The following is a 27493-nucleotide window of genomic DNA, read 5'->3' on the forward strand; positions in this document are numbered from 1 at the left end:
TCGATATCGTGTACGAATACACAATATCAACCCGTCATTCGACCCATCGCATGCATGTTATGGGCACGAATACGATGCAATGCGCGGCCACACGGGTTGTACATTGCATCAACTTATTATGTGTGCTGCACATATGTCGATCCCGGCCGCCGGCAATTGCGGAAGTACGATTGATCGTACAGTGATAAAGTACAATCTATTGCACGGCGGGGAGCTGGTGGGGGGCGTCGTAGGACATCTCGCATCTAATTCGAGTCATCCTAATGTGTGGGCGGCATGAGTGCTAAACAGTGAGATGGGGGCGCCTAATTGAATAAGCCAATAAATGGTCCCAAAATCAGTCAACAAAGTAAGATGTTCTTCTCCTTGGATATGTAATAAGATGTTCCTAGATTACAAATAACATATTATAACTAATGACTATATATAAACCATATATACCACACCATACCATATATGCCATATACCATAATATTATGCAGAAACTTCAGTATGTGTGTATACATTGCAGGTGGATAGATTGTGCTGTGGAGGAGCCGGTCCACAACGACCTGCTATTGATCTGCTATTTTTACATATATACCTTGCAAAGTTGATTTATTGATTAATTTCAAATTGGACACCGGCATTATTTATAGCTTTGTCCAAGCCTTACGATTGTCACCCATGTAGATGAGCATCCATCTTTCAGTTACGTGAAATAAGACCCCTGATAAAGTCCTGTGTATGAAACGCGTTGGGTTTTCACCAACTGATCCGAGTGGCTTCTGAAATAACTTGAACCAGAAGATCATTCTATACAATCAAATATTATCAGTACAACTGCGGTTGCAATGTGAATGATTTTATGGTGTTGTACTGTATATTATAGATGACACAGATCTGTGATCTATTCTTTTATTTGTAAGCATTGTTCATACAGTGAATAAACGTTTTACTCTATTTATGGTCTTTAAACCTTTGAAAATCGAGACATCTTGAAGATGTAGACACACACAAAAGTTATACACTAGCTCCCTTGGGAACCCTTTTTGTATTCATGTTTTAACATTGTGCCCCATCTAACAGGGGGCATTCCCTAAGGCGTAGCTCTTTCTCAGCGCATTGTAGGGTCTTAGTGTACATATATATATATATATATATATATATATATATATATGTATATATTTTTATTTTTTTTAAACTCCAGTGATACGGCACTCCTTTGGTAGCTATAGTTTACTTGCCAGGGTGCACTCCTAAGGAAAAGCCTATCCCATCAATATACAAACAGAATGAGGTGGCACTCCTGGACAGTCAAATTGGTGAAACAAGCTGTTGCTTTTAATTTCAACGGTTCAGGGCACTTCCCCCCGTCATCAGGGCACACACACATCAGGTGTGTGTCCTGATGATGGGGGGAAGTGCCCCGAAATGTTGAAATGAAGAGCACCAGCTTGTTTCTCCTATTTGACTGTCCAGAAGTGCCACCTCATTCTGTTTGTGTATATATATATATATATATATACCAAAGTTTCTGCATATTTATATGGATTGTGGATATGTACTATTAGCATAATGCAAGACAATTCACCAAAATCTCTTGCAGAATGCTAATAAGCCCTACAGATCACAGTCCCCATTATTATCAATGGGGACTACAATCTGACCCCTGTATATTAAACCCTGAAAAGCGAAGCTTTTCAGAGTTTGGCCATGTAAGTTTACACCGTCTTCAGATGGTGTAAACTAATTTTAGCCTATGGAGGCATATCAGCAGGAGAGAGATCATTCGATCTCCCTCCCGGACCTCCGTTTGGCGCTTGGGCAGAATCCTATTCCCTAGGAGGAGTTGTTCTCAAACGAGAAAAACTTCTTCAAAATGCCGAGGAAGTAACTCACAGGTACAGCAATTGTCGCTAGAGTATCTACATAGCACATATTATTATTAAAACATATGCCCCTAAAGGTCCATACACACTATGTGTCCCTGACGTGGGCATACACATTGTGTGATATCTCACACTGGCTATACGGCGGTGGACGGCGTTACCTGTTATATCCAGCTCTGCACTCTACCCGGATAAATCAGAGAAAGTGCAAACACACAGAGAGTGCAGCCAGCATTCAGCTTTTAAAAATGGCGCAGCATACCTTTTTCCAATAGGATATCACCACAGGTGCATTTTGCAAAGGACCCTGGATTGCTACAACACAGGAACCAGCACAGTGGTAAATATCTATGCATTTCTGTGACTGCAAGCTGCTTTTAACCCACTAACCACCAAATGCATGTACTTTTGAGAGCTTAACAAATAGCAGAGTTTATTGTACTAACCTCACTGGGACACCAGTGAGAGAGTAATCAATTATCTTGGGAGAGGCTGTTATTTTAATGTTTACCAATTTATACTAATAAGCACTGGATAACATATGAGCTGCAGCACTACACCCAATAGCAGTTGCCTATATGAGATACTAATGTACTTTAAGATTGCAAACTAAAAGCTTGTTTACTATTTTATATGTGTGATATTGTTGTTTGTGAAGCTACCAATTCATATATAAACTCATTTTTATACTACTGAGCTTCACCGAGTCTATTTAATTCATGGGAGACAACACAATTTGATATTTATATTTTTTTAATTGCCCATCTCTGAGCGCAGTGATTTTTTTTTTATATATACTTGCCAACTCTGCCTGAATGTCAGGAAAACTCCCTGAAAGAGTGGTCATCTAATTTTGCAGTCACGGCTAAAGTAGACTTGTAGCCATGATTAAGTTATAAGTTCTGACTTTTTATGCATATACTTTATATTTTTTTTTTTGCATAGCCTATTAATGATGTAGCTCTATTAATATATTTTTTTTTACATTGATATTATACAATACATTCTATACCTAGCAATCCACCTGCCACAGCCATTTTAGATTGTTCATTATTGGTTTAATTCTATATATCATTAAAGGAGACTTAACAAGTGTTCATCATCACTCAGTATAATTATATATTAGTGCTGGCGTTGCAAAAAAAAATAAAAAAAAAAATGTGATTTTGTGACACAATCTGGGTGATTTGGTTGCTGGAGTTACAATGCTGTTTCAACAGCACATCACAGGCATGACCTGCAATTGAATAGATCCCCAAGTATCAATACTGAACATGCAAAGTGCATTAAATTAAGCAAATCTGCAAAATCAAGATTTCTTTTTCTGGGACAATATATTTAAAGAAAAATCAAAATACATTGTCTGCATTTCCGGGAACATCCCCTAGTTTGCACTGCAAGCAGTTGCTTTCTCTCGGCAAGGTACTATATTTTCATGGGTGCTCAGGAAAAGTTATATATTTACTTTTTCTACAATATCCATTTGCAGCTGGACTTGGAAGTTCTGCAATGTGTACAGAAAGATTTTACCAGGTTAGTACATACTTGCCTACTCTCCCAGAAGCTGTGGGAGGCTCCCGTTTTTTGGGGTAGCCCCCCGGAAGAGTAGGCAGGTCTCCTGCATCCTGCTCGCACCCTAGTGATGCGGGCAGGATGAAGAGATACACTGCCGTATTCGCGAGTCCGTGGGGTGGGGAAGGGGTTAAAATAACGGAAATCATATCATTTTAGCCCCGCCCCCTTCCTGCGGATCGCATCGTTTCCCAATGGTGGGGATGATGTCACAGCCCCCTGAAGTCTCCTGCTGCGTCTCCTCTCCGGGCTTCTCCCGGAGTGGAGCTATTTAAAGTAGGCAACCCTGGATTAGTATCAAAGTTAAAAAATGATGGCATGCACATATGTATGTATTAGGTCATTAAATAAGTTTATTTGCGCAAAGAGAAGTGTAATTTTGCACTATAATATAAGGGGCTAAATGTAACAGCCTGCAAGTAGCAGGAAGTGTGGAATTTCATGAGCATCTAACCGGATTTTTAAAGCGGCAATCAATAGCATGACAAAACCAACTTGGTTATGGCCTAATTCAGACTGGATCGCTGCAGCGGCAGCGATCGCAGTCTGAAGCCCTTTCGGGAGTGCGCTCGCGCAGCAGGCAGAGGCGTCGCAGAGTGGGAGGGGGCGTGCCAACGGTATTAGAAAACCGTTGGTGGGGCGCGGTCCGGAGAACGCAGGCGTGTCCGGACCGTTGTGGGGGCGGGCCATCACATGCAGCTGCTGCGACCCGGGACAAGGAGGGTAGCCGTCTGCCAGCACAGCTAGTCTGCGCAGGCAGGGAGCTACTCGGTGGGCGCAATAGCATCTCCGCCGTGCAATGCTTTTGAACCCATGTGGGGGAGGAGGCATGTCAGGGCAGACTAGCCCTGAGCTGGGTGTTCCCCCGCATGTCAGAGAAACTGATCGTATATGTGCTAAATTTAGCACATCTACGATCAGATCTAAATCACCACCTACAGTATGTAGTGTAAATGATTGCTGCTTTAAAATCAGGCTGTTACATTTGGCCCAAGATCTTAATTATAGAACACAATGCCAAGTTACAACAGAATAACAAGTAACCATTTATTACCTGTGAAGACAATAGATTGCAATCAATATGCATTCCTTTCCCAGTTTTGCTTCTTTGTAGTAAACCAGCCATAATAGCTCCATGAGCGTACAGTCCTGTTGCAAGATCAGTCATGGCTACGCCTGGACGGACAGGGTCTCCATCCTGAAAATCCAGAGTGTTCATTAGATATTATTATTAACAGTTATTTATATTTATATAGCGCACACATATTCCGCAGCGCTTTACAGAGAATATTTAGCCATTCACATCAGTTTCTGCCCCAGTGGAGCTTACAATCTATATTCCCTATCACATGTATACACAGACACATTCACACTAGGGTTAATTTTTTTTGGAAGCCAATTTACCTACCATATATATGCTAGAATGTACATTAAAGAAGCAGATATCGGGCCAAATGTAATAGAGTTTCAGTAAGTGATAGATTTGTTAAGGTTTTTTAGCTTTTTTTTTAAGTGGCAATCATTTACACTGCAAAACCAGGTTGATCTTGCTGTGTTTATGATTGCCAGTTTAAAAAAAACTGCAAAACCTTACCAAATCTATCACTTTTTGAAAATCTCACTCTATTACATTTGGCCCTTAATGTTGATGAAATATAGCCAAATTATTCTTACTATGAAGATCAATTAACATGTACATTCAGCCTTTCATGTACATGATACTGTACACTTTTCATTAGATGCATCTACTTTTTCATTTATTATGGCTTATCCCCTGGGAAGACCAATTGCTTCAGCCAAACAGCAGTGTTTATGGACAACCAAAGCCCACACCAGTTCAGCATTCAACCAAAAGTTTCAAAACCCAGCACGGAATACAACACTCTATAACAGGGGTGGGGAACCTTTTTTCTATCAAGCGCCATTTGGATATTTATAAAATCCTTCGGGGGACATAAAAATTAAAAATTAGCTTGCCCCCAGTAGTTATGCCCCAGTAGATATGCCCCGAGTAGTTATGCCCCAAGTCAGTAAATATGCCCCCAGTAGATATACCCCCAGTCAGTTGTTATGCCCCAGTAGATATGCCCCAGTACATATGCCCCCAGTCACTTGTTATGCCCGATTAGATATGCCCCCAGCCACTTGTTATGCCCCATTAGATATGCCCCCAGTCAGATGTTATGCCCCATTAAATATGCCCCATTAGAGATGCCCTCTAGTAGCGCAACATACACACACATTAAAAGAAAAAAAAAAACCACAATACTCACCAGCCCCGCTAATGCCCTCCGCCTGGTAGCCCGTTCCTCAGAACTATGGGAAAGACATCATGACATCTCTCCTACAGCACCGCACAGCCGCACATGCACACTGCCAGAGCCAAAAGCCAGGGCTCAGGAGTGAGCTCCTGCTTCCAGCTGTTGCTGAGGGAAAGAAGCCGGGCGCCCACTAGTAACAAATTCTCAGCAGGCGCCCGGCATGTCCACAACTAGGTGAGCCTGGCCGGGCCTGATCAAGTGGCTCTGCGGGCCTTATACGGCCCGCAGGCCTGAGGTTCCCTACCCCTACTCTAGATGATTAACAAAGATAGAAGCAATCCAGACAAGCTGCACTGGTAACTATGCTGCTGTTATTGCTGTTGAAACAGCTAAGACGTGTAAAGAGTGTGGCTCAGAGTGGAGACTGGGAGAGTCTATGGGGTATATTCAATTAGTGTCGAAAACTGCCGTCTGTCGAAAAGACGGCAGTTTTCGACTTTTTAAGGTCAAATCGTGATTCGACCTATTCAGTCCCCAGCATTTTTATTCAACAAGTCGGGGAATTCGGTATAGCTGCCGATTCACGTACTTTTGAGGGAAACGGGGCCAAATTCGACAGGATTTGGCCCCGTTTCCGACCATCTCAGTCCGACATAAAAAAACCTGTGACGTGCGACCCAGAATAGGAGAGGGGGGAGAGCCACGGGTACAGGGGGACAGCAGTGCTGGAGGAGAGGAGACGGGAGAGCCGCGGGCACAGGGGGGCAGCAGCACCGGGGGAGACAGTGGGGGCAGACGGGGGACAGCAGCGGGTAGCGTAGCCGGAGGATGTCACAACCGCCGCTCACAGCAGCGTCCACCCGACTCCAGTAAGCGGGACCTCGCTTGCTGGAGCCGGGTGGACGCTGCAGTGAACGGCGGTTGTGACATCCTCCGACTATGCTGCCTGCTGCTGTAGCACTGCGCTCCTGGCTCCCCCCCGTCTCCTCCTCGTCTCCTCCGGCACTGCTCTCCCCCTCTGCCCGCATCTCAGCTCCTGCATCTCAATTCGACTTAGTCGAATTGAGATTGCTTTGAATAGCCCAGGTCGGATCCATTCCAACAAATGAATGTTGGAATGGATAAAACTTCAATTGAATATACCCCTATGAGTGTGAATAAAGTAAAATATCTAATGACGTGATGCATTTTCAGAGTGCATTTAAAGATTTGAAGGCAGCGAGAGTGGTCAAGGGTATATACTAATTATCAAATGTCTCTATTAAAGAAGGGCTAAACAAATCATGAGCACAATGTCCTCATGGAGACTATGGGAGGAATGAAATCTCCGCGGTAATTTAACCACGGGATAACTGATCCAATTAGTGGCTGCAGTTATCTGGGATATTTTTTATGCATCTGAACAGAGGCAAAGCGGGGTTAACGGATGCCGCGACCCTGTTAACGCACAAATCTGTGAACAAGTCACTGTTAGGCGCCGGGGTCCGCTCGTCGGTGCGGCCCGGCGCCTAGCAACCAGGGACGCCGTACGCGGACAGCCGCCGGCTCCCTGGCAACGCTGGACGCCGGGCGCACTGAGCCGCACGGACCCTAGCAACGGGGACGCCACTGACGGACCGCGTTCCCCGTTGCTGGGTCCAGGGTTTAATGAGTCTACACCTGTTTCCTGGCCGAGCAGCAAGGCAGCTGCACGGCATGTAGGTAATTAGCCCTGTCAGCACCGGATTGGAGGACTCCTGTTCATATGCACTCTCAGGACTTCTCACAGACGCCGGTAATAGCTTCCTGCATGCTGTCTCTGTTTGCTGAGAGTCTGTTTCCAGTCTTGCTGTATCCGGTCATTCCAGTATTCGGAAGTCCTGAACTCGGAAGTTGTCATCTTATTCCTGGAGTCCTGACTAATCACCGTATAACATCCAGTGGTGCTCGTGAGTCGCGGCTTTGCCGTGTGTTGCGGCTTGTCCGCTTTATTATTTATTATTTGTGTTTTGGAGCATTTCGCGGAGGGTTCCGCTTCCACAGGTCCACTCTGGTATCCAGCGGTGCTGGGTAGGAGTATTGGACAAGTGGATTTTGGTTGTCCTTTTCCCTGGCGGGTTTCCGCACATACTTCAAGTTTTGTTAGTTAGCTTGTTGCCCCTGGCCTGTTGTCAGTCAGAGGTCCTCTTGTTATCATCCTGCCTCGGATTTCCCTTTGTCTCTCACTAAGACCGGGGGGCACCGGAGTTGGGCAGACATAATCCGCCCTTCAAACGTGGCTGCCAGGGGCTCAAGAAACCATAGTCTCGCAGGGGATTTCCGATAGCACGGGTGAGACAATAGAGTTAGGGCGCCAGGGGCAACTAGTCTTTCCTGCTCCCGTTACCTGCATTCCATTCCAGCGCTCTGGTCCTTGTCATAAAATCTCCTCTGGTCAGGAGTGCTGGAATCATAACATTATTACCGGCCACACCAAAACTTAAAATTAAACGGAGTTTAATTTTTTCTTATTCAGTTTTTGTAAGAAATTGTCGGCCTCATGAATCCAACAGGGTTAGGACCAAATCCTGGTCAGCTCTTAGTCAGTCAGATTCAAGAACTTACTCAGATGGTTCAGGATCTTTCCCTTCGGGTGAAGTCGCAGGAAGATCTTTTACGAACTTCCCCGAGGGTAGTTTCTGAACCAAAAATGCATTTGCCTGACCGTTTTTCTGGTGATAGAAAAGAGTTTTTTAATTTTAAAGAATCCTGTAAACTTTATTTTCGTTTAAGACCGATCTCCTCGGGTACTGAATCTCAGCGGGTCGGGATTATTATTTCTTTGCTCCAGGGGGATCCCCAGACTTGGGCATTTGGTTTAAAAGCAGATGATCCGGTGTTATTGTCAGTAGACGCTTTTTTTGGGTCTTTGGGACTGTTGTATGGTGACCCTGATAGAGAGGCATCCGCTGAAGGTCAGTTGCGCGCTCTCAGACAGGGTAGGAATCCTGCAGGGGTTTATTGTACGGAGTTTCGCCGGTGGTCGAACGGCTGTGGCTGGAATGACCCAGCCCTGCGCAGTCAGTTTCGCCTCGGCTTATCAGAATCTATTAAAGACAGTCTCCTCCAGTATCCCGCTCCTGAGACTCTCGATAAACTCATGGAGCTTTCTATTAAGATTGATCGTCGTCTCAGAGAGCGGAAGGCTGAAAAAGGAGCATCGGTCAGGTCATCTCTATGTGTATATTCCATCCCTGAGGACATAGAGGAGCCCATGCAGATGGGTCTCTCCCGGTTGTCTCCTGAAGAGAGAGCCAGAAGGCAAAACTCTGGTCTTTGTTTGTACTGTGGGGGTAAGGGACATTTTGCTCGTAGTTGTCCGAATAAGTCGGGAAACGCCTTGACCAGGTGAATTGTGAGGGGGTTCACCTAGGTCTGCAGCTTATCTCCTCGAATAACTCCCTTTTAGTCCCAGCTAAGGTTTCCTTTGGCAGCCTCAGTTCCTCTGTGTCGGCTTTTGTCGACAGTGGAGCCGCAGGAAACTTTATGGATTTAACTTGGGCTAAGGCCTTAGGCATTCCTCAGTTATCTTTGGGTAGGTGTGTCACCATGCATGGCTTAGATGGGAGTCCACTGTCCAATGGGGTTATTTCCCTTTGTACACCCCCTGTACTACTTACGGTAGGAGCTCTTCATTCTGAAAAAATCGAGTTCTTCCTTACCCATTGCCCAGCAGTTCCAGTGGTTCTGGGTCACCCTTGGCTGGCCTTTCACAATCCCACCATTGATTGGTAGTCAGGGGAGATTTCTCAATGGGGTGCCTTCTGTGATAAGGAATGTATTTCGTTTCCAGTCAGAATAGCTGCTGCCATTCCTGAACTCATTCCCGTGGAGTACCAGGAGTTTGCTGATGTGTTCTCCAAGGGCAATGCAGACATTCTGCCTCTCCATCGGCCTTATGATTGCGCCATTGAGCTAATTCCTGGTGCCGCATTGCCAAAGGGAAGGTTATATGCTTTATCCGGGCCAGAAACTGCGGCCATGAATGACTATGTTAAAGAGAGCCTAGGGAAAGGATTTATTAGGCCATCTAAATCTCCTTTAAGTGCTGGCTTCTTCTTTGTGGAGAAAAAGGATGGCTCGCTCAGACCTTGCATTGACTATAGAGCCCTAAATAAAATCTCAGTTAAAAATACTTATCCTCTGCCGCTGATTTCTGTCCTCTTTGATCAGCTGCGTTCGGCTGTGATTTTTTCCAAAATTGACCTAAGAGGAGCGTATAACCTCATCCGAATCAGGTCCGGAGATGAGTGGAAGACAGCCTTCAGTACTCAGTCGGGTCACTACGAGTACCTAGTGATGCCGTTCGGCTTGTCTAACGCTCCAGCAGTTTTCCAGGACCTCATTAACGATGTGCTCCGTGACTTCCTAGGGAAATTTGTGGTCGTTTACTTAGACGACATCCTGATTTATTCTGACTCTATTGAACAACATGTTACCCAGGTGCGTCAGGTTCTTCAAAAGTTACGTGAGAATCATCTATATGCCAAACTGGAAAAATGTGAGTTTCATGTCACGGAGGTATCTTTTTTAGGGTACATTATTTCCCCTCGGGGATTTTTCATGGAACCAAAGAAGCTCCAGGCCATCCTTAGTTGGGCGCAACCCACCAATTTAAAAGCAATTCAGCGCTTTTTAGGGTTTGCGAATTATTACAGGAGGTTCATTCATTCTTTTTCCGACCTGGTTGCTCCCATTGTGGCCCTGACAAAGAAAGGAGCGGATCCTACCAACTGGTCGCGTGAAGCGGAGTTGTCCTTTCAGGCCTTGAAACAAGCTTTTGTCTCGGCTCCAGTCCTCAGACATCCCAATCCAGGATTGCCCTTCGTTGTGGAGGTTGATGCCTCGGAGGTTGGAGTAGGGGCTATACTATCTCAAAAGGATCCAGAGTCTCTGGAACTACATCCTTGTGCCTTTATGTCCAGGAAATTCTCCTCCGCTGAATCCAACTATGACGTTGGTAACCGGGAATTACTGGCAATAAAATGGGCTTTCGAGGAGTGGAGGCATTGGCTGGAGGGAGCAACACATACCATTTCAGTATTGACTGACCATAAGAATCTGCAATACATCGAATCAGCTAAGCGGCTGAATGCCCGGCAGGCTCGTTGGGCTTTGTTCTTTACCCGTTTCAAATTTATTATAACTTTCAGGCCAGGTTCCAAGAATACCAAGGCAGATGCTCTGTCACGCAGTTTTCTTCCGGTTCATGATAACAGTCCTGTTACTCCCATACTTCCATCTTCAGTCATTTGGGCAGGCCTCACACAAGATTTATTTACCCAGTTAAAACAGCTTCAACACCAAGCTCCTGGAAATACTCCTGCTGGTCGTCTTTACGTCCCTGAGTTCTTGAGAGCTACTGTTCTGACTGAGTTCCATGATAACAAAGTTTCCGGGCATCCAGGGATCTCTAAGACATTGGAGTTAGTCTCCCGCTCAGTATGGTGGCCTGGTCTTTTTAAAGACGTTAAGGAGTTTGTTTCTTCATGTCAGGTTTGTGCACAGCATAAGGTTCCCCGTTCCTTGCCTATCGGGCAACTTATGCCCTTAAATGTCCCTCTCAGGCCATGGTCTCATATTTCCATGGATTTTGTGGTGGACCTTCCCCTTTCAGCTGGATGCAGAGTCATTTGGGTGGTAGTGGACCGTTTTAGCAAGATGGCTCATTTCATTGCCCTTCCCCGACTGCCATCTGCCCAAGGATTGGCAGTTTTGTTTCTCCGCCATGTTTTCAGACTTCATGGGTTGCCCACTGATATTGTTTCTGATCGGGGTCCACAATTCATTGCACAATTCTGGAAGTGTTTTTGTGCTTCATTAAAGATGAGATTGTCATTAACATCCGGTTACCACCCACAGTCCAACGGGCAAACCGAGCGAGTTAACCAATCATTGAAACAGTATTTGCGTTTGTACTCAGCCAAACTCCAGAATGATTGGTCCGAGTTTCTTCCATTGGCGGAGTTTGCTTACAATAATTCTTGTCATTCCTCCACCAACGTGTCTCCATTCTTTTCAGTTTTTGGTTTTCACCCCAGAGCTAATTCTTTTTTTCAACATTCCTCAGTTTCCTCACTAACCTTAACCTCCCATCTCAGAGCCATTTGGAAAAAAGTGCACCTTGCTCTCAGAAAAGCGGCCTTTCGAGAGAAAAAAATTTCTGACCGGCTCCGACGTCCTTGCAATTTTAAGGTGGGAGATAGGGTATGGTTGTCGACTCGTAACATTAGACTTCGACAATCTTCAGCTAGGTTGGGACCCAAATTTATTGGACCATTTCATATCATTAAAAAAGTTAACCCAGTTGCTTTCCGGTTACGTTTACCAAAATCTCTTCGGATTGGTAATACGTTTCATTGCTCCCTGTTGAAGCCATACATTTCTTCCAGTAAATTTCCTCGGAAGATCTCTCAGGGAAGATCTCCAGTGGACGTACAGGGACAACAGGAGTTCCTGGTGGAGAAGGTTCTCGATTCAAAGTTGTCCAGGGGCCGGCTTTATTTTCTGGTTCACTGGAGAGGTTATGGTCCAGAGGAAAGGTCCTGGGTCCTGGATAAGGATCTTCATGCCCCAAGGCTCAAGAGGGCATTTTTTCGGGAATTTCCTGGGAAGCCTGGCTTTAGGGGTTCCTTGACCCCTCCTCAAGGGGGGGGTACTGTTAGGCGCCGGGGTCCGCTCGTCGGTGCGGCCCGGCGCCTAGCAACCAGGGACGCCGTACGCGGACAGCCGCCGGCTCCCTGGCAACGCTGGACGCCGGGCGCACTGAGCCGCACGGACCCTAGCAACGGGGACGCCACTGACGGACCGCGTTCCCCGTTGCTGGGTCCAGGGTTTAATGAGTCTACACCTGTTTCCTGGCCGTGCAGCAAGGCAGCTGCACGGCATGTAGGTAATTAGCCCTGTCAGCACCGGATTGGAGGACTCCTGTTCATATGCACTCTCAGGACTTCTCACAGACGCCGGTAATAGCTTCCTGCATGCTGTCTCTGTTTGCTGAGAGTCTGTTTCCAGTCTTGCTGTATCCGGTCATTCCAGTATTCGGAAGTCCTGAACTCGGAAGTTGTCATCTTTTTCCTGGAGTCCTGACTAATCACCGTATAACATCCAGTGGTGTTCGTGAGTCGCGGCTTTGCCGTGTGTTGCGGCTTGTCCGCTTTATTATTTATTATTTGTGTTTTGGAGCATTTCGCGGAGGGTTCCGCTTCCACAGGTCCACTCTGGTATCCAGCGGTGCTGGGTAGGAGTATTGGACAAGTGGATTTTGGTTGTCCTTTTCCCTGGCGGGTTTCCGCACATACTTCAAGTTTTGTTAGTTAGCTTGTTGCCCCTGGCCTGTTGTCAGTCAGAGGTCCTCTTGTTATCATCCTGCCTCGGATTTCCCTTTGTCTCTCACTAAGACCGGGGGGCACCGGAGTTGGGCAGACATAATCCGCCCTTCAAACGTGGCTGCCAGGGGCTCAAGAAACCATAGTCTCGCAGGGGATTTCCGATAGCACGGGTGAGACAATAGAGTTAGGGCGCCAGGGGCAACTAGTCTTTCCTGCTCCCGTTACCTGCATTCCATTCCAGCGCTCTGGTCCTTGTCATAAAATCTCCTCTGGTCAGGAGTGCTGGAATCATAACAGTCACAGATTCTGGGGTCTATTCATCAAACAGCGAAGAGTGTTGAGAAGTGAGCCAGTGGAGAAGTTGCCCATGGCAGCGAGTCAGCTGCTCTGTATAATTTTATAGTATTGAAATTATAAATGTTACTTCAATGCTGATTGGGCAACTTCTCCATTGACTGACTTCTCCACGCTTTTCACTGCTTCATGAATAGACCACTATGTGTTAACACCCATTAACCCAACGCTCGTTAACAAGTTAACGGGCGTTAAACAGGGTCTCGGTGACAAAGGGAGTGCAATTGAATTTGATTATGTCAACATGTCTATATAAAGTCTGTGTTGATAGTCACACCATGTCAACATTTCATACCACATCCTTCCCAACATTGTATTGGCACAGTTACTAAGTGTCATGGAAGAAGACCAGGACATTGACATACTGTACCTCCCAACTGTCCCGATTTTCACGGGACAGTCACGTTTATTTTGGACTGTCCCGCTGCCCCACGCGTGGGCCGCAGTGGGGAGGCAGTTTGGAGGCTCCTGTCACTCACTACTGTGTTTAGCAGAGCAGCGGTGAATAAACGCTGTGCGTCTATTAGACGTCCTCAATGTTGGGAGGTATGCATTGAGGTACTAGGTATAAGTTTCTGACAGGCAAAACCTACCTTAATAGTGGGCATGAGTATTGTTGACCTTTCATTATTTACCTTTCTGCACCCTCCAGCTGTATTATCAGGCAGAGAAGCAGGGAGGAGCCTACCAGCAATTGTGTAAATGAAATAATTTACCTTATGACGCGCTGCAGCATTAATGTTTTTAAAATGGTTTCTCTGACTCACGTTTTTGTTGCCTTTCAAAACCCAGAAGTTGCACAAAAGAATGGGCTCATTAAACATAGCTGATGTCAGTGACGACTAATGTGTATGAACAAATGGAGGAGCCAGTCACCAGGGATACCGACTGGCGGATGTGAGGCTGGGCTAGTTGTTATGACTAATGTGTCCGCTATGACGGATCCAAAACAGCAAAACAACTATACTGCTAGTTATAAAGTGACATAAAAATAGCAGAAGATATTGGTGTAAGATCTGCAGGACTTGAGCATGAAGTGGATGCTGTGTTAGATGCTGGAGACGGAAGAAAGATGATTTTGAAATAATGCCCAGAGCTAAATGTGTTAGATGGAGTGGAGTAGTCAGAGCCGAATTTAGACCTAATGGAACCCTAGGCAAGATCCCAGTTTCAGGCCCCACTCCTTCAAACAATCCTTAGCACTATATTTTCATTTCTTTTTGCGGGCAGCTCGCAAATGTACCTTGGTCTATATGTAGTGCGATTGTGGCGCGTGCGCAGTCTACCAATAATTGCTCAGTTGCATGAACATCTGCATTGTATACAAATCTGAATCAGGGCCTAGGTCACTGCGCAGTTTTGCAGAACAGTGCTGAGCACTATAGCACAGCGATGCCCGGCTGTCAGCGAGGTAGTTACAGCAGCTATGGACACACACACACACACACTGACCGCGCTGGCGGCATTTCAAATGCAGCGCCGGCCGCCAGGCAATCAGAGCTGGCAATCAGGGAAGCGGCAGTAGCCGCGGCTCCTGATTGGCTGCCGGACTGCCAGTTCTGACTGGCTGGCAGCCAGTGCTACATTTGAAATGCGGCCATCGCAGTCACTGTATGTGTGTGTCCATGGCTGCTGCCCGCGGCCCGCCTAATTAGTAAGTGATATCGCTACCTACACCCACACTCCCTCACTGCTCCAGACATCCTCCCTGCTCGCTACATCCACCGGCACCTTCCCTTCCTGCTCCTTACATGCTCCCTACACCCACCCTCCCTTGCTCCCTACATTCACCCTCCCTTGCTGCCCTCCACATATACTCTCCCTGCTCCCTACACTGATCCCTACTGCAATCCTGGGATCCCGGGATTGAGAATTTTTCAATCCCGAATCCCGGGATTGAAAAAATGCCCCGGGATTGGCCTCCCTATTTCTAACCCAAACCCCTAAACTAACCCTAATACCCTAACCCAATCTGCTACACCAACCCTAATACCCTATTCCTAATACTCTAACCTAAACCCCTAAACTAATTCTAATACCCTAAACCAAACCACTATACTAACTCTAATACCCTATCCAAAATGCCCTTACCCATACCCCTACACCAACCCTAATACCCTACCCCTAATACTCTAACACAAGCCTTTAAACTAACAGACTTGTCTTTGTATGCAGTACTGAAAGGTCTCCGTAGGGTCGCACCTCTCATTACCAGTGTGCACCCCAGAATCCCTCCCCTGTAACAAAATAGCCAGAGTTTCTGCTTAGTGCCCCTAGATTTATTTATCTACTGCATAAATCATTTTCCAGCCTATCAGCTCTCACTCTCACGTCCCCTCCATAGTCAGGCACCCTTCTCCCTAGTAAGTAATATATTCATCTCACACCTCTGCCATCTGTCTGTCATGGTACGCTTCACATTCTGTCCCTTTACCGAGATGCCACTTTTGTACCAATGTTATTATGCAATAAGTACATCAAGTTGTACCAAAAGAACTTAACTCTTCAGTGGAAAAGTGCATCTGTAGGTTACAACGCACTTGTGCACATAATAAGCATTGAGAGTCTGCCACTGGTAGCGGTTCATAAATGAACCTTAGTACATTGAAGGTGGTTACTCATGTCTTCCGCAGTCACTGTCACTTATATAATAATTTACAGGAATGTGCGGTGAGCTAAATTGCTCAGGAGGCACTCGCTAGCACCAGAGCCAGATTTACATGCAATATATGAGCCAATGGGTAAATCTGGGCATTATACACAGGTGCAGCAGTATAAACTCCTGGAAATTTGGTGAGTTTTGATCAGAGATGTGCTGAAAAGACAGGGCAGGCACTGCCTCACCTGCCATAGAGTTTTGGTTATAAAAATGATTAGAATAATGCAAAGAAGATATTTCAAACAAATTAATTGTATTTTTCATATACTTTATACAGTCAAGACTCTGGCACAAACGTTAGTATGACAGGAAAGGCTCTGCCTCACCTGCCTCACCCCACCGCACGTCACTGATAACTAATCCGCTAACAATAGCTATTCTGTTCTCCAGATGGCTTCTATTCCTAATGTAGCAGCGGTAGTTACTAGTTACACCCCTCCCTGATCTTTAGCTCTACCAGAGGTTGTCAATAATCTTTTCTACACTGAATATCACATATTACAAACCTTCATGTTAGACTTTTGTTCTTTGATCTAGCCTTAGCTTAAATGCACATGGAGACTGATTAGAGCAACATTTTTACATATTTTCCATTGACATATGCTGCTCTGAGCAGGCTAATGGAGCGCGACAATCCCGGTCATGTCATGTTCACCCAATGTGAGCGTAGTTCACTTTTGTTGCTGTTGAAATACTGTTTTTCATTAAATGTTAACTTAAAAGCTACAGAGTAAGACTAATTCAGTTCTTCCCTCACAACTTATTTGCAACAAACTAGGAAACGATAGTTACAGAGATCAGAGCATGTGTGTAAAAAGCGCAGATCAAAAATAATTAAAAACAAATTTGTGGTCATCGGTTTTTAACAGAAACAGCAGCTACTTTGGGGTATAAATCACATGAGTGCCTAGCCCCCTTATGATTTGTTTTGCTTGTTGGCTTTTATCAATATTGTATTACAACCAGTGGCACAAGAAAATATTGCAATTTATGGTTAGAATGGATTTTCTCACCTAATTAAAAACAGATCATATAAAAAAAATGTAATATAAGATTAAAAAAAAAAAAACAAGATGCTTAGAGAAGATGTTTTAGCATCCTAAGTGGATCTGAATTATATTACAATGAATTCCAGTTCCTATAATAATACAGAACTTCAAATGAAATGGCTTTTTTGTCCATGTAGAAAAAAAAAAGAAAAGATATAAAAATCTAAAGAATGTAACAGAATTCCATTCAATAATCCAAGGGCATTTGACCAAAGACCACACATCTTGTCTGACTGTGCCCACGTTGAACCAAATCTGCTGAAGGCTTAAACGTAAATACATTCAGTTAAAGTTTTTCTGCTAATAATATAAAATAAAGTGTTTAGGGTTTTTTTTGGAAGGGAGGGCGGGGGGTTTGTGTTGAAATTGCCGAAAATGCTGCAAAAAATCTTGGAGTAATACTGTACCTCTGGTCCTGTGATGTGCATTAGTCCAGACATCGCACAGGCTACAGCGTCATAGCCTGCTCTTTTATACAAAGGGCCTGTCTGCCCATAGCCTGTATATACAAAGAGACACTTTAATCACACACTTGGTCAATTAGCAATTAAAACTGTGGTCTGCAAAATGTTTCACGTTAAGACACAAGATAAAAAAAAACAGAGAGAAAGACAGGAGTTTAGGACCTTATTCAGTCTGACAATTTTATGAGGAGTGCGCATGCACAGTGCCCAATTAGAACGTGCGCGGGCATTTGCATTGTATTGATGCGAATGCCTCTGCCTGTTCATAGGGCGGTCAGGGATGGCATTGAAGGGGCAGAGACGTGGCATTTCGAGGGAGTGTCATTGGAAATAGGGGCAGGTTCGGGATGGCCGCGTTATATGAGCCAGGCTGCGCAGGCAGGGAGTCTTCCCTTATTCAGGGCCGAAACTAGGGGGGGGCTAGGGGGGTAGGCGACCTGGGCGCCGGATTGGAGGGGGCGCCGAGACCCCCTAACACCCGCCGCGGCACTTTTAGACTTTGAAACCCCCTTCTCCCGAGTGCCCAGCTCGGGGGGCGGGGTTTCGCGGAATGACGCGATTGCGTCGTGACATCACGGCACAAACGCGTCATTCCACGAAACCCCGCCGGAGGAGGGAGAAGGGGGAGCCGCGCAGACGAGGAGAGAGAGGCGGCTGAAGAGCGGCGAGAACCGCTTCAAATGTAAGTCAGCCCCTCTCCCTTCCTCTCTCTCTCCCTCCACTACCTGCCGCAATCTATAAAATGGGGACACTTTTTCCTGCCGCAGTGTGTAAAATGGGGACACTTGCCAGCGTACTGTGTAAAATGGGGACCTGTGCCTGCCGCAATGTGTAAAATGGGGACACTTTTTCCTGCCGCAATGTGTAAAATGGGGACACTGTTTCCTGCCGCAATGTGTAAAATGGGGACACTTGCCAGCGTACTGTGTAAAATGGCGACCTGTGCCTGCCGCAATGTGTAAAATGGGGACACTTTTTCCTGCCGCAATGTGTAAAATGGGGACACTTTTTCCTGCCGCAATGTGTAAAATGGGGACACTTGCCAGCGTACTGTGTAAAATGGGGACACGTGCCTGCCGCAATGTGTAAAATGGGGACACTTTTTCCTGCCGCAATGTGTAAAATGGGGACACTTTTTCCTGCCGCAATGTGTAAAATGGGGACACTTGCCAGCGTACTGTGTAAAATGGGGACACGTACCTGCCGCAATGTGTAAAATGGGGACACTTTTTCCTGCCGCAATGTGTAAAATGGGGACACCTGTCTGCCGCAATGTGTAAAATGGGGTCACCTGTCTGCCGCAATGTGTAAAATGGGGAATGGGGACACTTGCCTGTCGTACTGTGTAAAATGGGGACACTTTTTCCAGGATATGAAATTTATGTTAGAAAAGGCAATTTTTCAGGTAAAAAAGTTCTGAAAGAGATTATATATATATATATATATATATATATATATATATATATATATAAATGATATTTTTATTCATTTATTTATTTATTTTAAATTGTTTTTTGTTTTTTTTTATTGTAAAACAATTTTTTATTTTTTTTTGCGGGGTGGGTGGGGGTGTCAAATGACTACCTTGCCCCGGGTGACAAAAATCCTAGTTTCGGCCCTGCCTTATTCAGTAATGCAACTGAATTGCGATTGCATCGCTGGCCGCCATTAGCATGCTTGGCAGCCCCCAACATGTGAGTGATAGCTGTTGCAGTTTTGCAAAACTGCAAATGAACCTGAATGAGGGCCAACATGCAATCACGTAACCATGATACAGCCAACTAGCCAGATAAAGAACACAAAAGTTCCAGATCCCTTTTTAAAATGGGTCCATTTGCCTTTAATCACAATCTCTGGATTTATGTTGTATTTTTTTAAGATTTACTTTGATGCATATTTTAGAAAACAACTATTTTCTTTTATTGCGTGAATGTGGCCTCAGTAATCCTTTATTGTCAGGCTGACCTTCTTGAAAATCAAAGATGGTTAGAACATTGTGTTATACTGGCCGCAATTCTACGCAGTCTGCATAAGGACAACATTTATGTAGTCTCGCACAATAATAACATGTAAGATATTTAAATTAAGAAAAACAATACTTAAGGGTTTCATTGCACTATTACTCACTCTTTCTATATGGGAACAAATCTTGCTGTGATAGCAGGAGACAGAGGCGTTAAACTAACATTGCTGCTTTGAAAAATGGCAGCATTTCTCCATCCCCATTACAATTTGATTGTACATAGCCATCTATGATAGCCTGCCTTGGCTAAATAAAAGTATTAGGGCCTTGCATAATAAGTAAGCCACAACTTCCATGCAGCAATTAACTGCTCTTCCTTTATAATGAAAAAGCTGCACACAGCACATAGAATAGATCTATTATACAGAACAAAGTGAAAGTGTAAGATGAAATGACCCACTCAGTGTTAATCTAATGTAGTCCTAGCATGCTGCACTTAAACTCCAGTGTTATGTTTGTTTGTTTGTTTGTTTGTTTGTTTAAAAAGGGGCCCTTCCTCTTCCATCAAGTTTAATAACACTGAACCTTATTCAGTATGGATCGCATATGATCTGACAATTTTATGACACGCAGTGCCTCTGCCTGTTAATCAGGCACATGCAGTGCTCGGCTGTCTGATTAACAGGCAGAGGCATTTGCGGTGCAGTCGGCGGTGGCAACGCAGCACTTGGGGGGCAGTGTTGCAACACTGCGGGGGAATGGAATTGGAAACAAGGGCGGGTTTGGGGTGGCCACGCTACATGACGCACGCTCGCTGTGATGAGGAAAGTGATGGTGGGCCAACTGCCTTTGCTGCCAGGCGATCACAAATTAACTGCAATAACTTTGCTGGCCGCCATTAGCATGCTGGGTGGCCTTGTCCTGTGCTGGGTGGCCTCAAGAGTGCGATCGCAAGCACTTGCCGTTTTGCTAAATTAGTAAAACGGCAACTGAAGCTGAATGAGAGCCTCTGTCCGGGAGTCTATCAAGGCATATACAGTTGCTAGTTAGGGAAATGCAGAAAATTCTCTTCTGACACTTGCATACATGGGGGTATATGCAATTGCGGTCGAATTCTGGCTGGAATTAAACCGTTTTTAAATTCGACACAATTCGACAGTTACATACCCTCCCGCCAGGACCCGAATTCGACATATTCAATAAAAAACGGATTCGACAGTCCCGCTGTCGAAAAACGGACCAAATGACGGATATGTTCGTCCTGGTTTTGACTTTTTGGACGGCACAAAAATGTTTAAAAAACCCAGAAAAAAATTGCGTGTGGTCCCCCCTCCTAAGCATAACTTTGAGCTGGTCCTGGTTGTAAAAATACGGGGAAAAAATTGACAGGGGATCCCCCGTATTTTCACAACCAGCACCGGGCTCTGCGTTTGGTACTGGTGCAAAAAATACGGGGGACAAAAAGCGTAGGGGTCCCCCGTATTTTTAACACCAGCACCGGGCTCCACTAGTCAGAGATATAATGCCACAGCCGGGGGACGTGGCATTAAATCACTAACTAGTCACCCCTGGCCGGGGTACCTTGGAAGAGTGGGGACCCCTTAAATCAAGGGGTCCCCCCTCCAGCCACCCAAGGGCCAGGGGTGAAGCCCGAGGCTGTCCCCCCCATCCAAGGGCTGCGGATGGAGGGCTGATAGCCAAGTGACAAAATAAAGAGTATTGTTTTTTGTAGCAGAACTACAAGTCCTCAGCCGCTGACTGCGAGTAACCTTACCGCTGACCGCAAAGTTCCCACCATTGAAGATAATGGAGCGGCTGTGCAATGCGCCGTCTGACAGCTCAGACGCGCACAGCCAATCAGGAGAGTGCCACGACGTGGCGCTCCCTGATTGGCTGAAGGGACCCTCTGTGACAGGAGTCACGGGGGGGTCCCGGCATTCGGGGAAAGGGGTCCCATGTGTAAACATGGGACCCCTTTCAGTGCGTGGTCCGGGTAAATGCGGTTTGTTTTTTTGCCAAGTACGTGGATTACAAGCTCAGAAGAGGACCGATCTACACTGGATTTTGGTGAGTATAATTTTATTTTCAGGTACACCGTGGATTCTACTGGGAGAAGTGGACCGAACCTCGTGTCAACATAGGTAAGTATGTGTGTGTCGGCATGTATGTAATAAAGTTTACTTTCACGGTGTCTGTGTACTGTTTTTATTTGGGTATTTTTTTTGTAGTAGAACTACAGGTACCAGCGGGCCCGTTTTTCCCCACGCATGCTGGTGCTTGTGGTTCTCCAAGTACCAGCTTGCGGGGGAGGCTTGCTGGGACTTGTAGTTCTGCTACAAAACACAATATTCTTTCTTTGTGTCACTTGGCTATCAGCCTCCCATCCGCAGCCCATGGATGGGGGAGACAGCCTCGGGCTTCACCCCTGGCCCTTGGGTGGCTGGAGGGGAAGACCCCTTGATTTAAGGGGTCCCCACTCCTCCAGGGTACCCCGGTCAGGGGTGACTAGTTAGTGATTTAATGCCAGGGCCGCAGGGACCGATATAAAAGTGTCCCCCGGCTGTGGCATTATCTCTCTGACTAGTGGAGCCCGGTGCTGGTGTTAAAAATACGGGGGACCCCTACGCTTTTTGTCCCCCGTATTTTTGGCACCAGGACCGGACGCAGAGCCCGGTGCTGGTTGTGAAAATACGGGGGATCCCCTGTCATTTTTCCCCCGTACTTTTACAACCAGGACCGGCGCAAAGAGCCCGAGGCTGGTTATGCTTAGGAGGGGGGACCCCACGCATTTTTTTTTCTTGATTTTAACCCATTCCCACCCCTTCCCACTGAAAACCATGCTCTGATCTCTCCATATTATTTTAGTCAGTTAAAAAAGCATATATTCTTTTAAAAAATATATAAATAATACTTGTGTCTCCTAATAGACAAACCAAGTACATAATCCCTTCTAATATAAATAGATATGCTATTAGCAATAAAAAAAACACAAAAAAACATGTTTTTAAAAATTTTTATTAGCCAGCAAAGTGAGGCGGAATAAAATTGACGAAATTACTGTCGAAAAGCACTGTTGTCGAATCGACATTCTTCAATTGAATATACTTTTGTCGAAAAGCCGCATTTTTACCATTGCAGACATGTCGAATTTGACAACTGTCAAATTTCAAAAAGTCGAATCTGAAACGTCCGTTTTTTTTACGAAAAGTACTGTATTGCATTGTCGAATTTTTTTTTTGTGTCGAAAATGCCCCGTTTTTCGACATTTGCGGCAATTCGACCGCAATTGCATATACCGCCTAAGTATTGAATAGTTCCCTGCAAAGTCAAAGAATTCAAGGTTTAGTCTATAACATACAGAGAACACAAGCCAGTATATAAACCCAGTATCTTTAGTTCTTTCAGATTAATTAGCTATGAAATTTAAGCGTACAGAATCAGTTTCTTAAAATGAAGGCAATGTTAGATAATCACACATCTCTATAGCAAGTCATCAGTGCCATCAATACAGTAACATCATTTCTAGTGAACCCACTCTTATACAGTATGTGCAGGTTTTCTTCTGATTGACAGCTCAGCCTTTCCCACACCGCATAAGAAATATAAATGTTAACATGACCGCCTGCACTGGATGATGCAGATATTGATGACATGCAGGTGACAAATTCTGAAGGAGTAGCACATGCTTCGTGATGATAACGTTAGTGGTAAAAATAATCAAATAAATTAGTTATTCCAAGGAGGAACATTTGTTAACAGATCTTGCCAAGTCATGCCTGGTGCACTCTGTAAATAAATATCCTTTCTCATAAAAGCTTGCCAAATCTGATACACTAAAATGATGCATTGTGAAACCTGTACACATTGTAAATAGGGGTAGTCCTGGATGCTGGCAGCTGATCTGTCTTATAAAGTTGGGTAACTTGTAGTAGTTAGAGATTCATTTCTGGCATCCTCAATAATACAAAATCTATGCAATGCAAAATTACCTTCCTAGACATTAAAAATACCTTCCTAGGCACGGTTATAAAACACAGCCTGTACATAACACTTATCTGTAGAAGGAAAGAAACATAAAATAGCACTGCCCAGGCCTGTAGTGTGGATAACATATACTAACACAGAGTTTCTCAAACTCTGCCATTACAGTTCAGGTTTTAAGAATAGCCGTACTTGAGCACAGGTGACTTAAAAATGAATACCTCAGTCAATTTGATTTAACCATCGGACCCAAGCACAGATATTCTTAAAACCTGAACTGTAATGGCAAAGTTTGGGAAAATCTGTACTAGTATGTAAATGAGTACCAGGGATCTTGCCTATCTTTTAACTGCCTTATTTAAAAACAACTTATGGGTTCAGAATTAGAAACTTGTCTACTCGGCCGGGATGTCTGGGTGACTCCCAAATTTTAGTGAGATCTCCAGACTCCTGAAAGCATACAGTAGACCAGCCTCCAGGATTTAGCAACTTCGTGCCATAATTTGTGACCTGGGTCTTCCGGCTTACAGTGGACGCTTGGAGATGATGTTATCTCCAAGCGCTACTGTTCCCGCCAATTAACTACTTTTAGGCATGACCTGGGTCATACCTTTCACACACAAGCGAGTCCCAGGAATAACCCTGGTCGGTTTCAGGGTTGCGGACTGTCAACCCGGGTAGACCCTTTCAAACATAATCATGATCCGCGTTGATGTATAAGCACCAGACCAAAAAACAAACAAACAGGTTTTTGGCTTATGTCTGAAAGTGGTATAACAGTCCAGGTTATAGTGATCTCATGCTTGGGCACAGATGGCTAAATCAAAATAACAGAAGTACTAATTAAGTGACCTGTGCTCAAGTATGGCTATCCTTAAAATCTGGATTGTAAAGGTGCATACACACGGAGAGATTTTGGCTATGAGAGATTTTGACTAACTTTTCCCTTGAACTGGCAGTAGGAGATTTTGACTAACTTTACCAGAGATTTTGTCTAACTATGCAAGAGATTTTGGCTATGGGAGATTTTGACTATCTCATTTAAATAAGGGGATGAGTGTCATATATAGGACGATTTTACAGGGTGGCTGGTATTTAAATAGCTGAAAGTTAAAAAAAAAATTTGCGTGGGGTCCCCCCTCCTATGTAAAACCAGCCTCGGGCTCTTTGAGCCAGTCCTGGTTGTTAAAATACAGAGGAAAAAATGAGTAGGGTTCCCCCATATTTAGACAACCAGCACCGGGCTCTGCGTCCGGTCCTGGTTTAAAAAATACGGGGGACAAAAGACATAGGGGTCCCCCGTATTTTCCAAACAAGCACCGGGCTCCACTAGCCAGGGAGATAATGCCACAGCCGGGGGACACGTTTATATTGGTCCCTGCGGCCGTGCCATTACCCCCCCAACTAGTCACCCCTGGCCGGGGTACACTGGAGGAGTGAGGACCCCTTAAATCAAGGAGTCCCCCCCCTCCAGCCACCCAAGGGCCAGGGGTGAAGCCCGAGGCTGTCCCCCCCATCCGTGGCCCGGTGGATGGGAGGCCTTTCAATAGTAATATTGTTCTTTACAGGAGGCCTACAGGTCCCAGCAAGCCTGCCCCAGCATGTTGGCACTTGGAGAACCACAAGTGCCAGCATGCCCGGACATAAAGGGCCCGCTGGAACCTGTAGTCCACCTGTAAAGAAAATATAAAAAAAAAAACACAACACATTCTTTTAAAAATCCTTTATTAAACTGGGTCTTCACCTGGGGGCGGCAGCCTTTAAGCTCTTTTGCATGGCCGCCGCCTTCCCAGGGCTTCCGGCGTCTTCACCTGGGGGGGCGCCACCTCCCCAGGGCTTCTGTGGTCTTGCTCCGGCATCTTCACCTGGTGGGCGGCGGCTGCTAAGCTCTTTTGCATAGCCGCCGCCCATCCAGGACTTCCACGGCGTCTTCAGGAGCTCTTCTCCGCTCCTCCTCCGCCGTCGGACTGACAGCCGCTGCCTCGCGCTGACTTATATAAGTCAGCGGGAGGGGGCAGGGCGATGACGCGGCGAGCCGTGATTGGCTCGCGGCGGCCATCTTGAATTTCAAAAATGACGCTGAGGCGCCATTTTTGAAACTGGTACCGCTCCGCTGCCAAACTCTGCAATAGAAAGGTAAATTTCCCCCGCCCGCACCGCTGCCGCAACCCGCCGCCGCCCGCACCGCCGCCGCCCGCACCGCCCACACCGCAACCCGCCGCCGCAACCCGCCGTCGCCCACACCGCCACCGCAACCCGCCGCCGCCCGCACCACCGCCGCCTGCACATCGCTATCGCTGGGCAAAATCGCTGGCCTCTTAAAGTGTTAGCGATTTTGCCTAACTTTTGCAGCGACATAGTCAAAATTGACTTGCCTGCACTGACTATTTTTCCCAGCGATAGCGACCTAGCGGGGACGCGCATCGCTATCGCTGGCTGTGTACACACGGAGCGATCTGCACTAACTTTCTGAGCGATTTTGACTATATAGTCAAAATCGCTCAGTTATATCGCTCCGTGTGTATGCACCTTTAGTGTGCCTTGAGAACCACTGGTAAAGAGACACAATTATACAATTCAGAGGGACAAAACCCTTACACCTGTCACCTAGGCACCTCTCGAGTGGCCCAGGTAAAAAGTCAGAAAGTACTCTTTAGATTTAGATTAGGGATTCAGTGCTGCTGAAATGACATGATCTAGTGACAGATTAACAGCAGAGCAACTGGATTATCGCAGAGAGGCCCCTACACACATAGCAACATCCACAGGCAGATTGATTGACTACTAGAGCCATCTGGAGACTGCCAACACTGTCTCCTGGTGACTGGCCCCTCTTCAGGAACTGCCACCTTTCTTAATTGAGCCGCAGATTAGCGGATGCATAGCTTGACAGCAGAAGCAATTACAGACAGCCTTCACAAGCTCTAACAGTCTTGCTGCTTCACGTGCTTGCACTGCTGACCTGCTTACTTGGAAGCAGCAGTGACACACAAATATGGTAATGCAGCAGTAGGTGTCTGATATGAGTAGATACCTCCTACATGCATTTGTGTTCCAGTGCTGCGTTCTAGGACACAGCATCGGATCACCTAGGCCACCATCATCTGAGCCCATGGGCAGTGCAGGGCAAGAGAAATAGTGGTTTGTCAAGGGCACAGAGGGAAGGTGGGTAATGAGGGTAAATGGTAAAAGTGGGGGAACAGATATAAAAAGATACAGGGGTCAGGGGGGCATGGTGACACACACACACACTGGGTCTAAGGGGGCATTGTGACACACACTGGGCCAATCATCAAGCTCTTAATGCATTCTAAACCTTGGGTGATCGGACACATCATGACCCTCCCCCGCAGCTGCCAGGCAGGAAGCTGTACTCCCGGAAGCTATAGTTGTTCATTTAAAAAACAAAAATGTTTCAATACATTATATTGGTGGCGAGACTTAGAGAATGGACTTCTTGGCTGTGGCACGCCTGTAAGTGCACTGTGGAACACCATGATGCAGCGGCGCACAGTTTGGGAACTGCTGCTCTATTATATTACTTTTCCCCTTCACTGATTACACCATGTCCCCTCCCCTCTAACTTCCATTATTACACAAATCTGTTACTACATTTTAGATCAATGTCGTCGTCCCCCACACACACACTGAATATAGCAGGACACCAATATTACACCCTCACTTACTGACTGCGTTGTATACTGATTGTAGCAAGACCCATTGTCTAGAATACTCATTATTATCTACACATTACAGAACACATCTTATATCACTGTCCTCTCTTCGAGGATTTTAACAGGTCCCCCATCCCTTATAATACCCGCCATCAAACCTCTCAGGCAGTGACTGTACTGATTATATGTCAGTGCCCCCCACTGATTGTAGTGCCTGCTGCAATCACTGAGGGGGGAGGGGCATTGATATATAATGCAGTTAAACTAATAAGTGTTATAATAGAAACATAGAAACA

The 27493-nt window shown here is 45.7% G+C and overlaps 1 protein-coding gene across 3 annotated transcripts in view; it reads right to left on the reverse strand.

Moving 5' to 3' along the window:
* Positions 1 to 27493, reverse strand: part of SUGCT (succinyl-CoA:glutarate-CoA transferase) — a 1636615-nt gene that overhangs the window by 1335657 nt on the left and 273465 nt on the right. For all 3 annotated transcript variants that reach the window (XM_063924883.1, XM_063924885.1, XM_063924884.1), the window contains exons 7-8: positions 17523 to 17614; positions 4498 to 4641 (exon numbers count right to left, since the gene is read on the reverse strand). In XM_063924883.1, coding sequence (XP_063780953.1) covers positions 4498 to 4641; positions 17523 to 17614 — 236 coding nt within the window. The remainder of the gene's footprint in view (positions 1 to 4497; positions 4642 to 17522; positions 17615 to 27493) is intronic.

This window comes from Pseudophryne corroboree, chromosome 5 (assembly GCF_028390025.1).
Source record: "Pseudophryne corroboree isolate aPseCor3 chromosome 5, aPseCor3.hap2, whole genome shotgun sequence".
Classification (NCBI taxonomy): Eukaryota; Metazoa; Chordata; class Amphibia; order Anura; family Myobatrachidae; genus Pseudophryne; species Pseudophryne corroboree.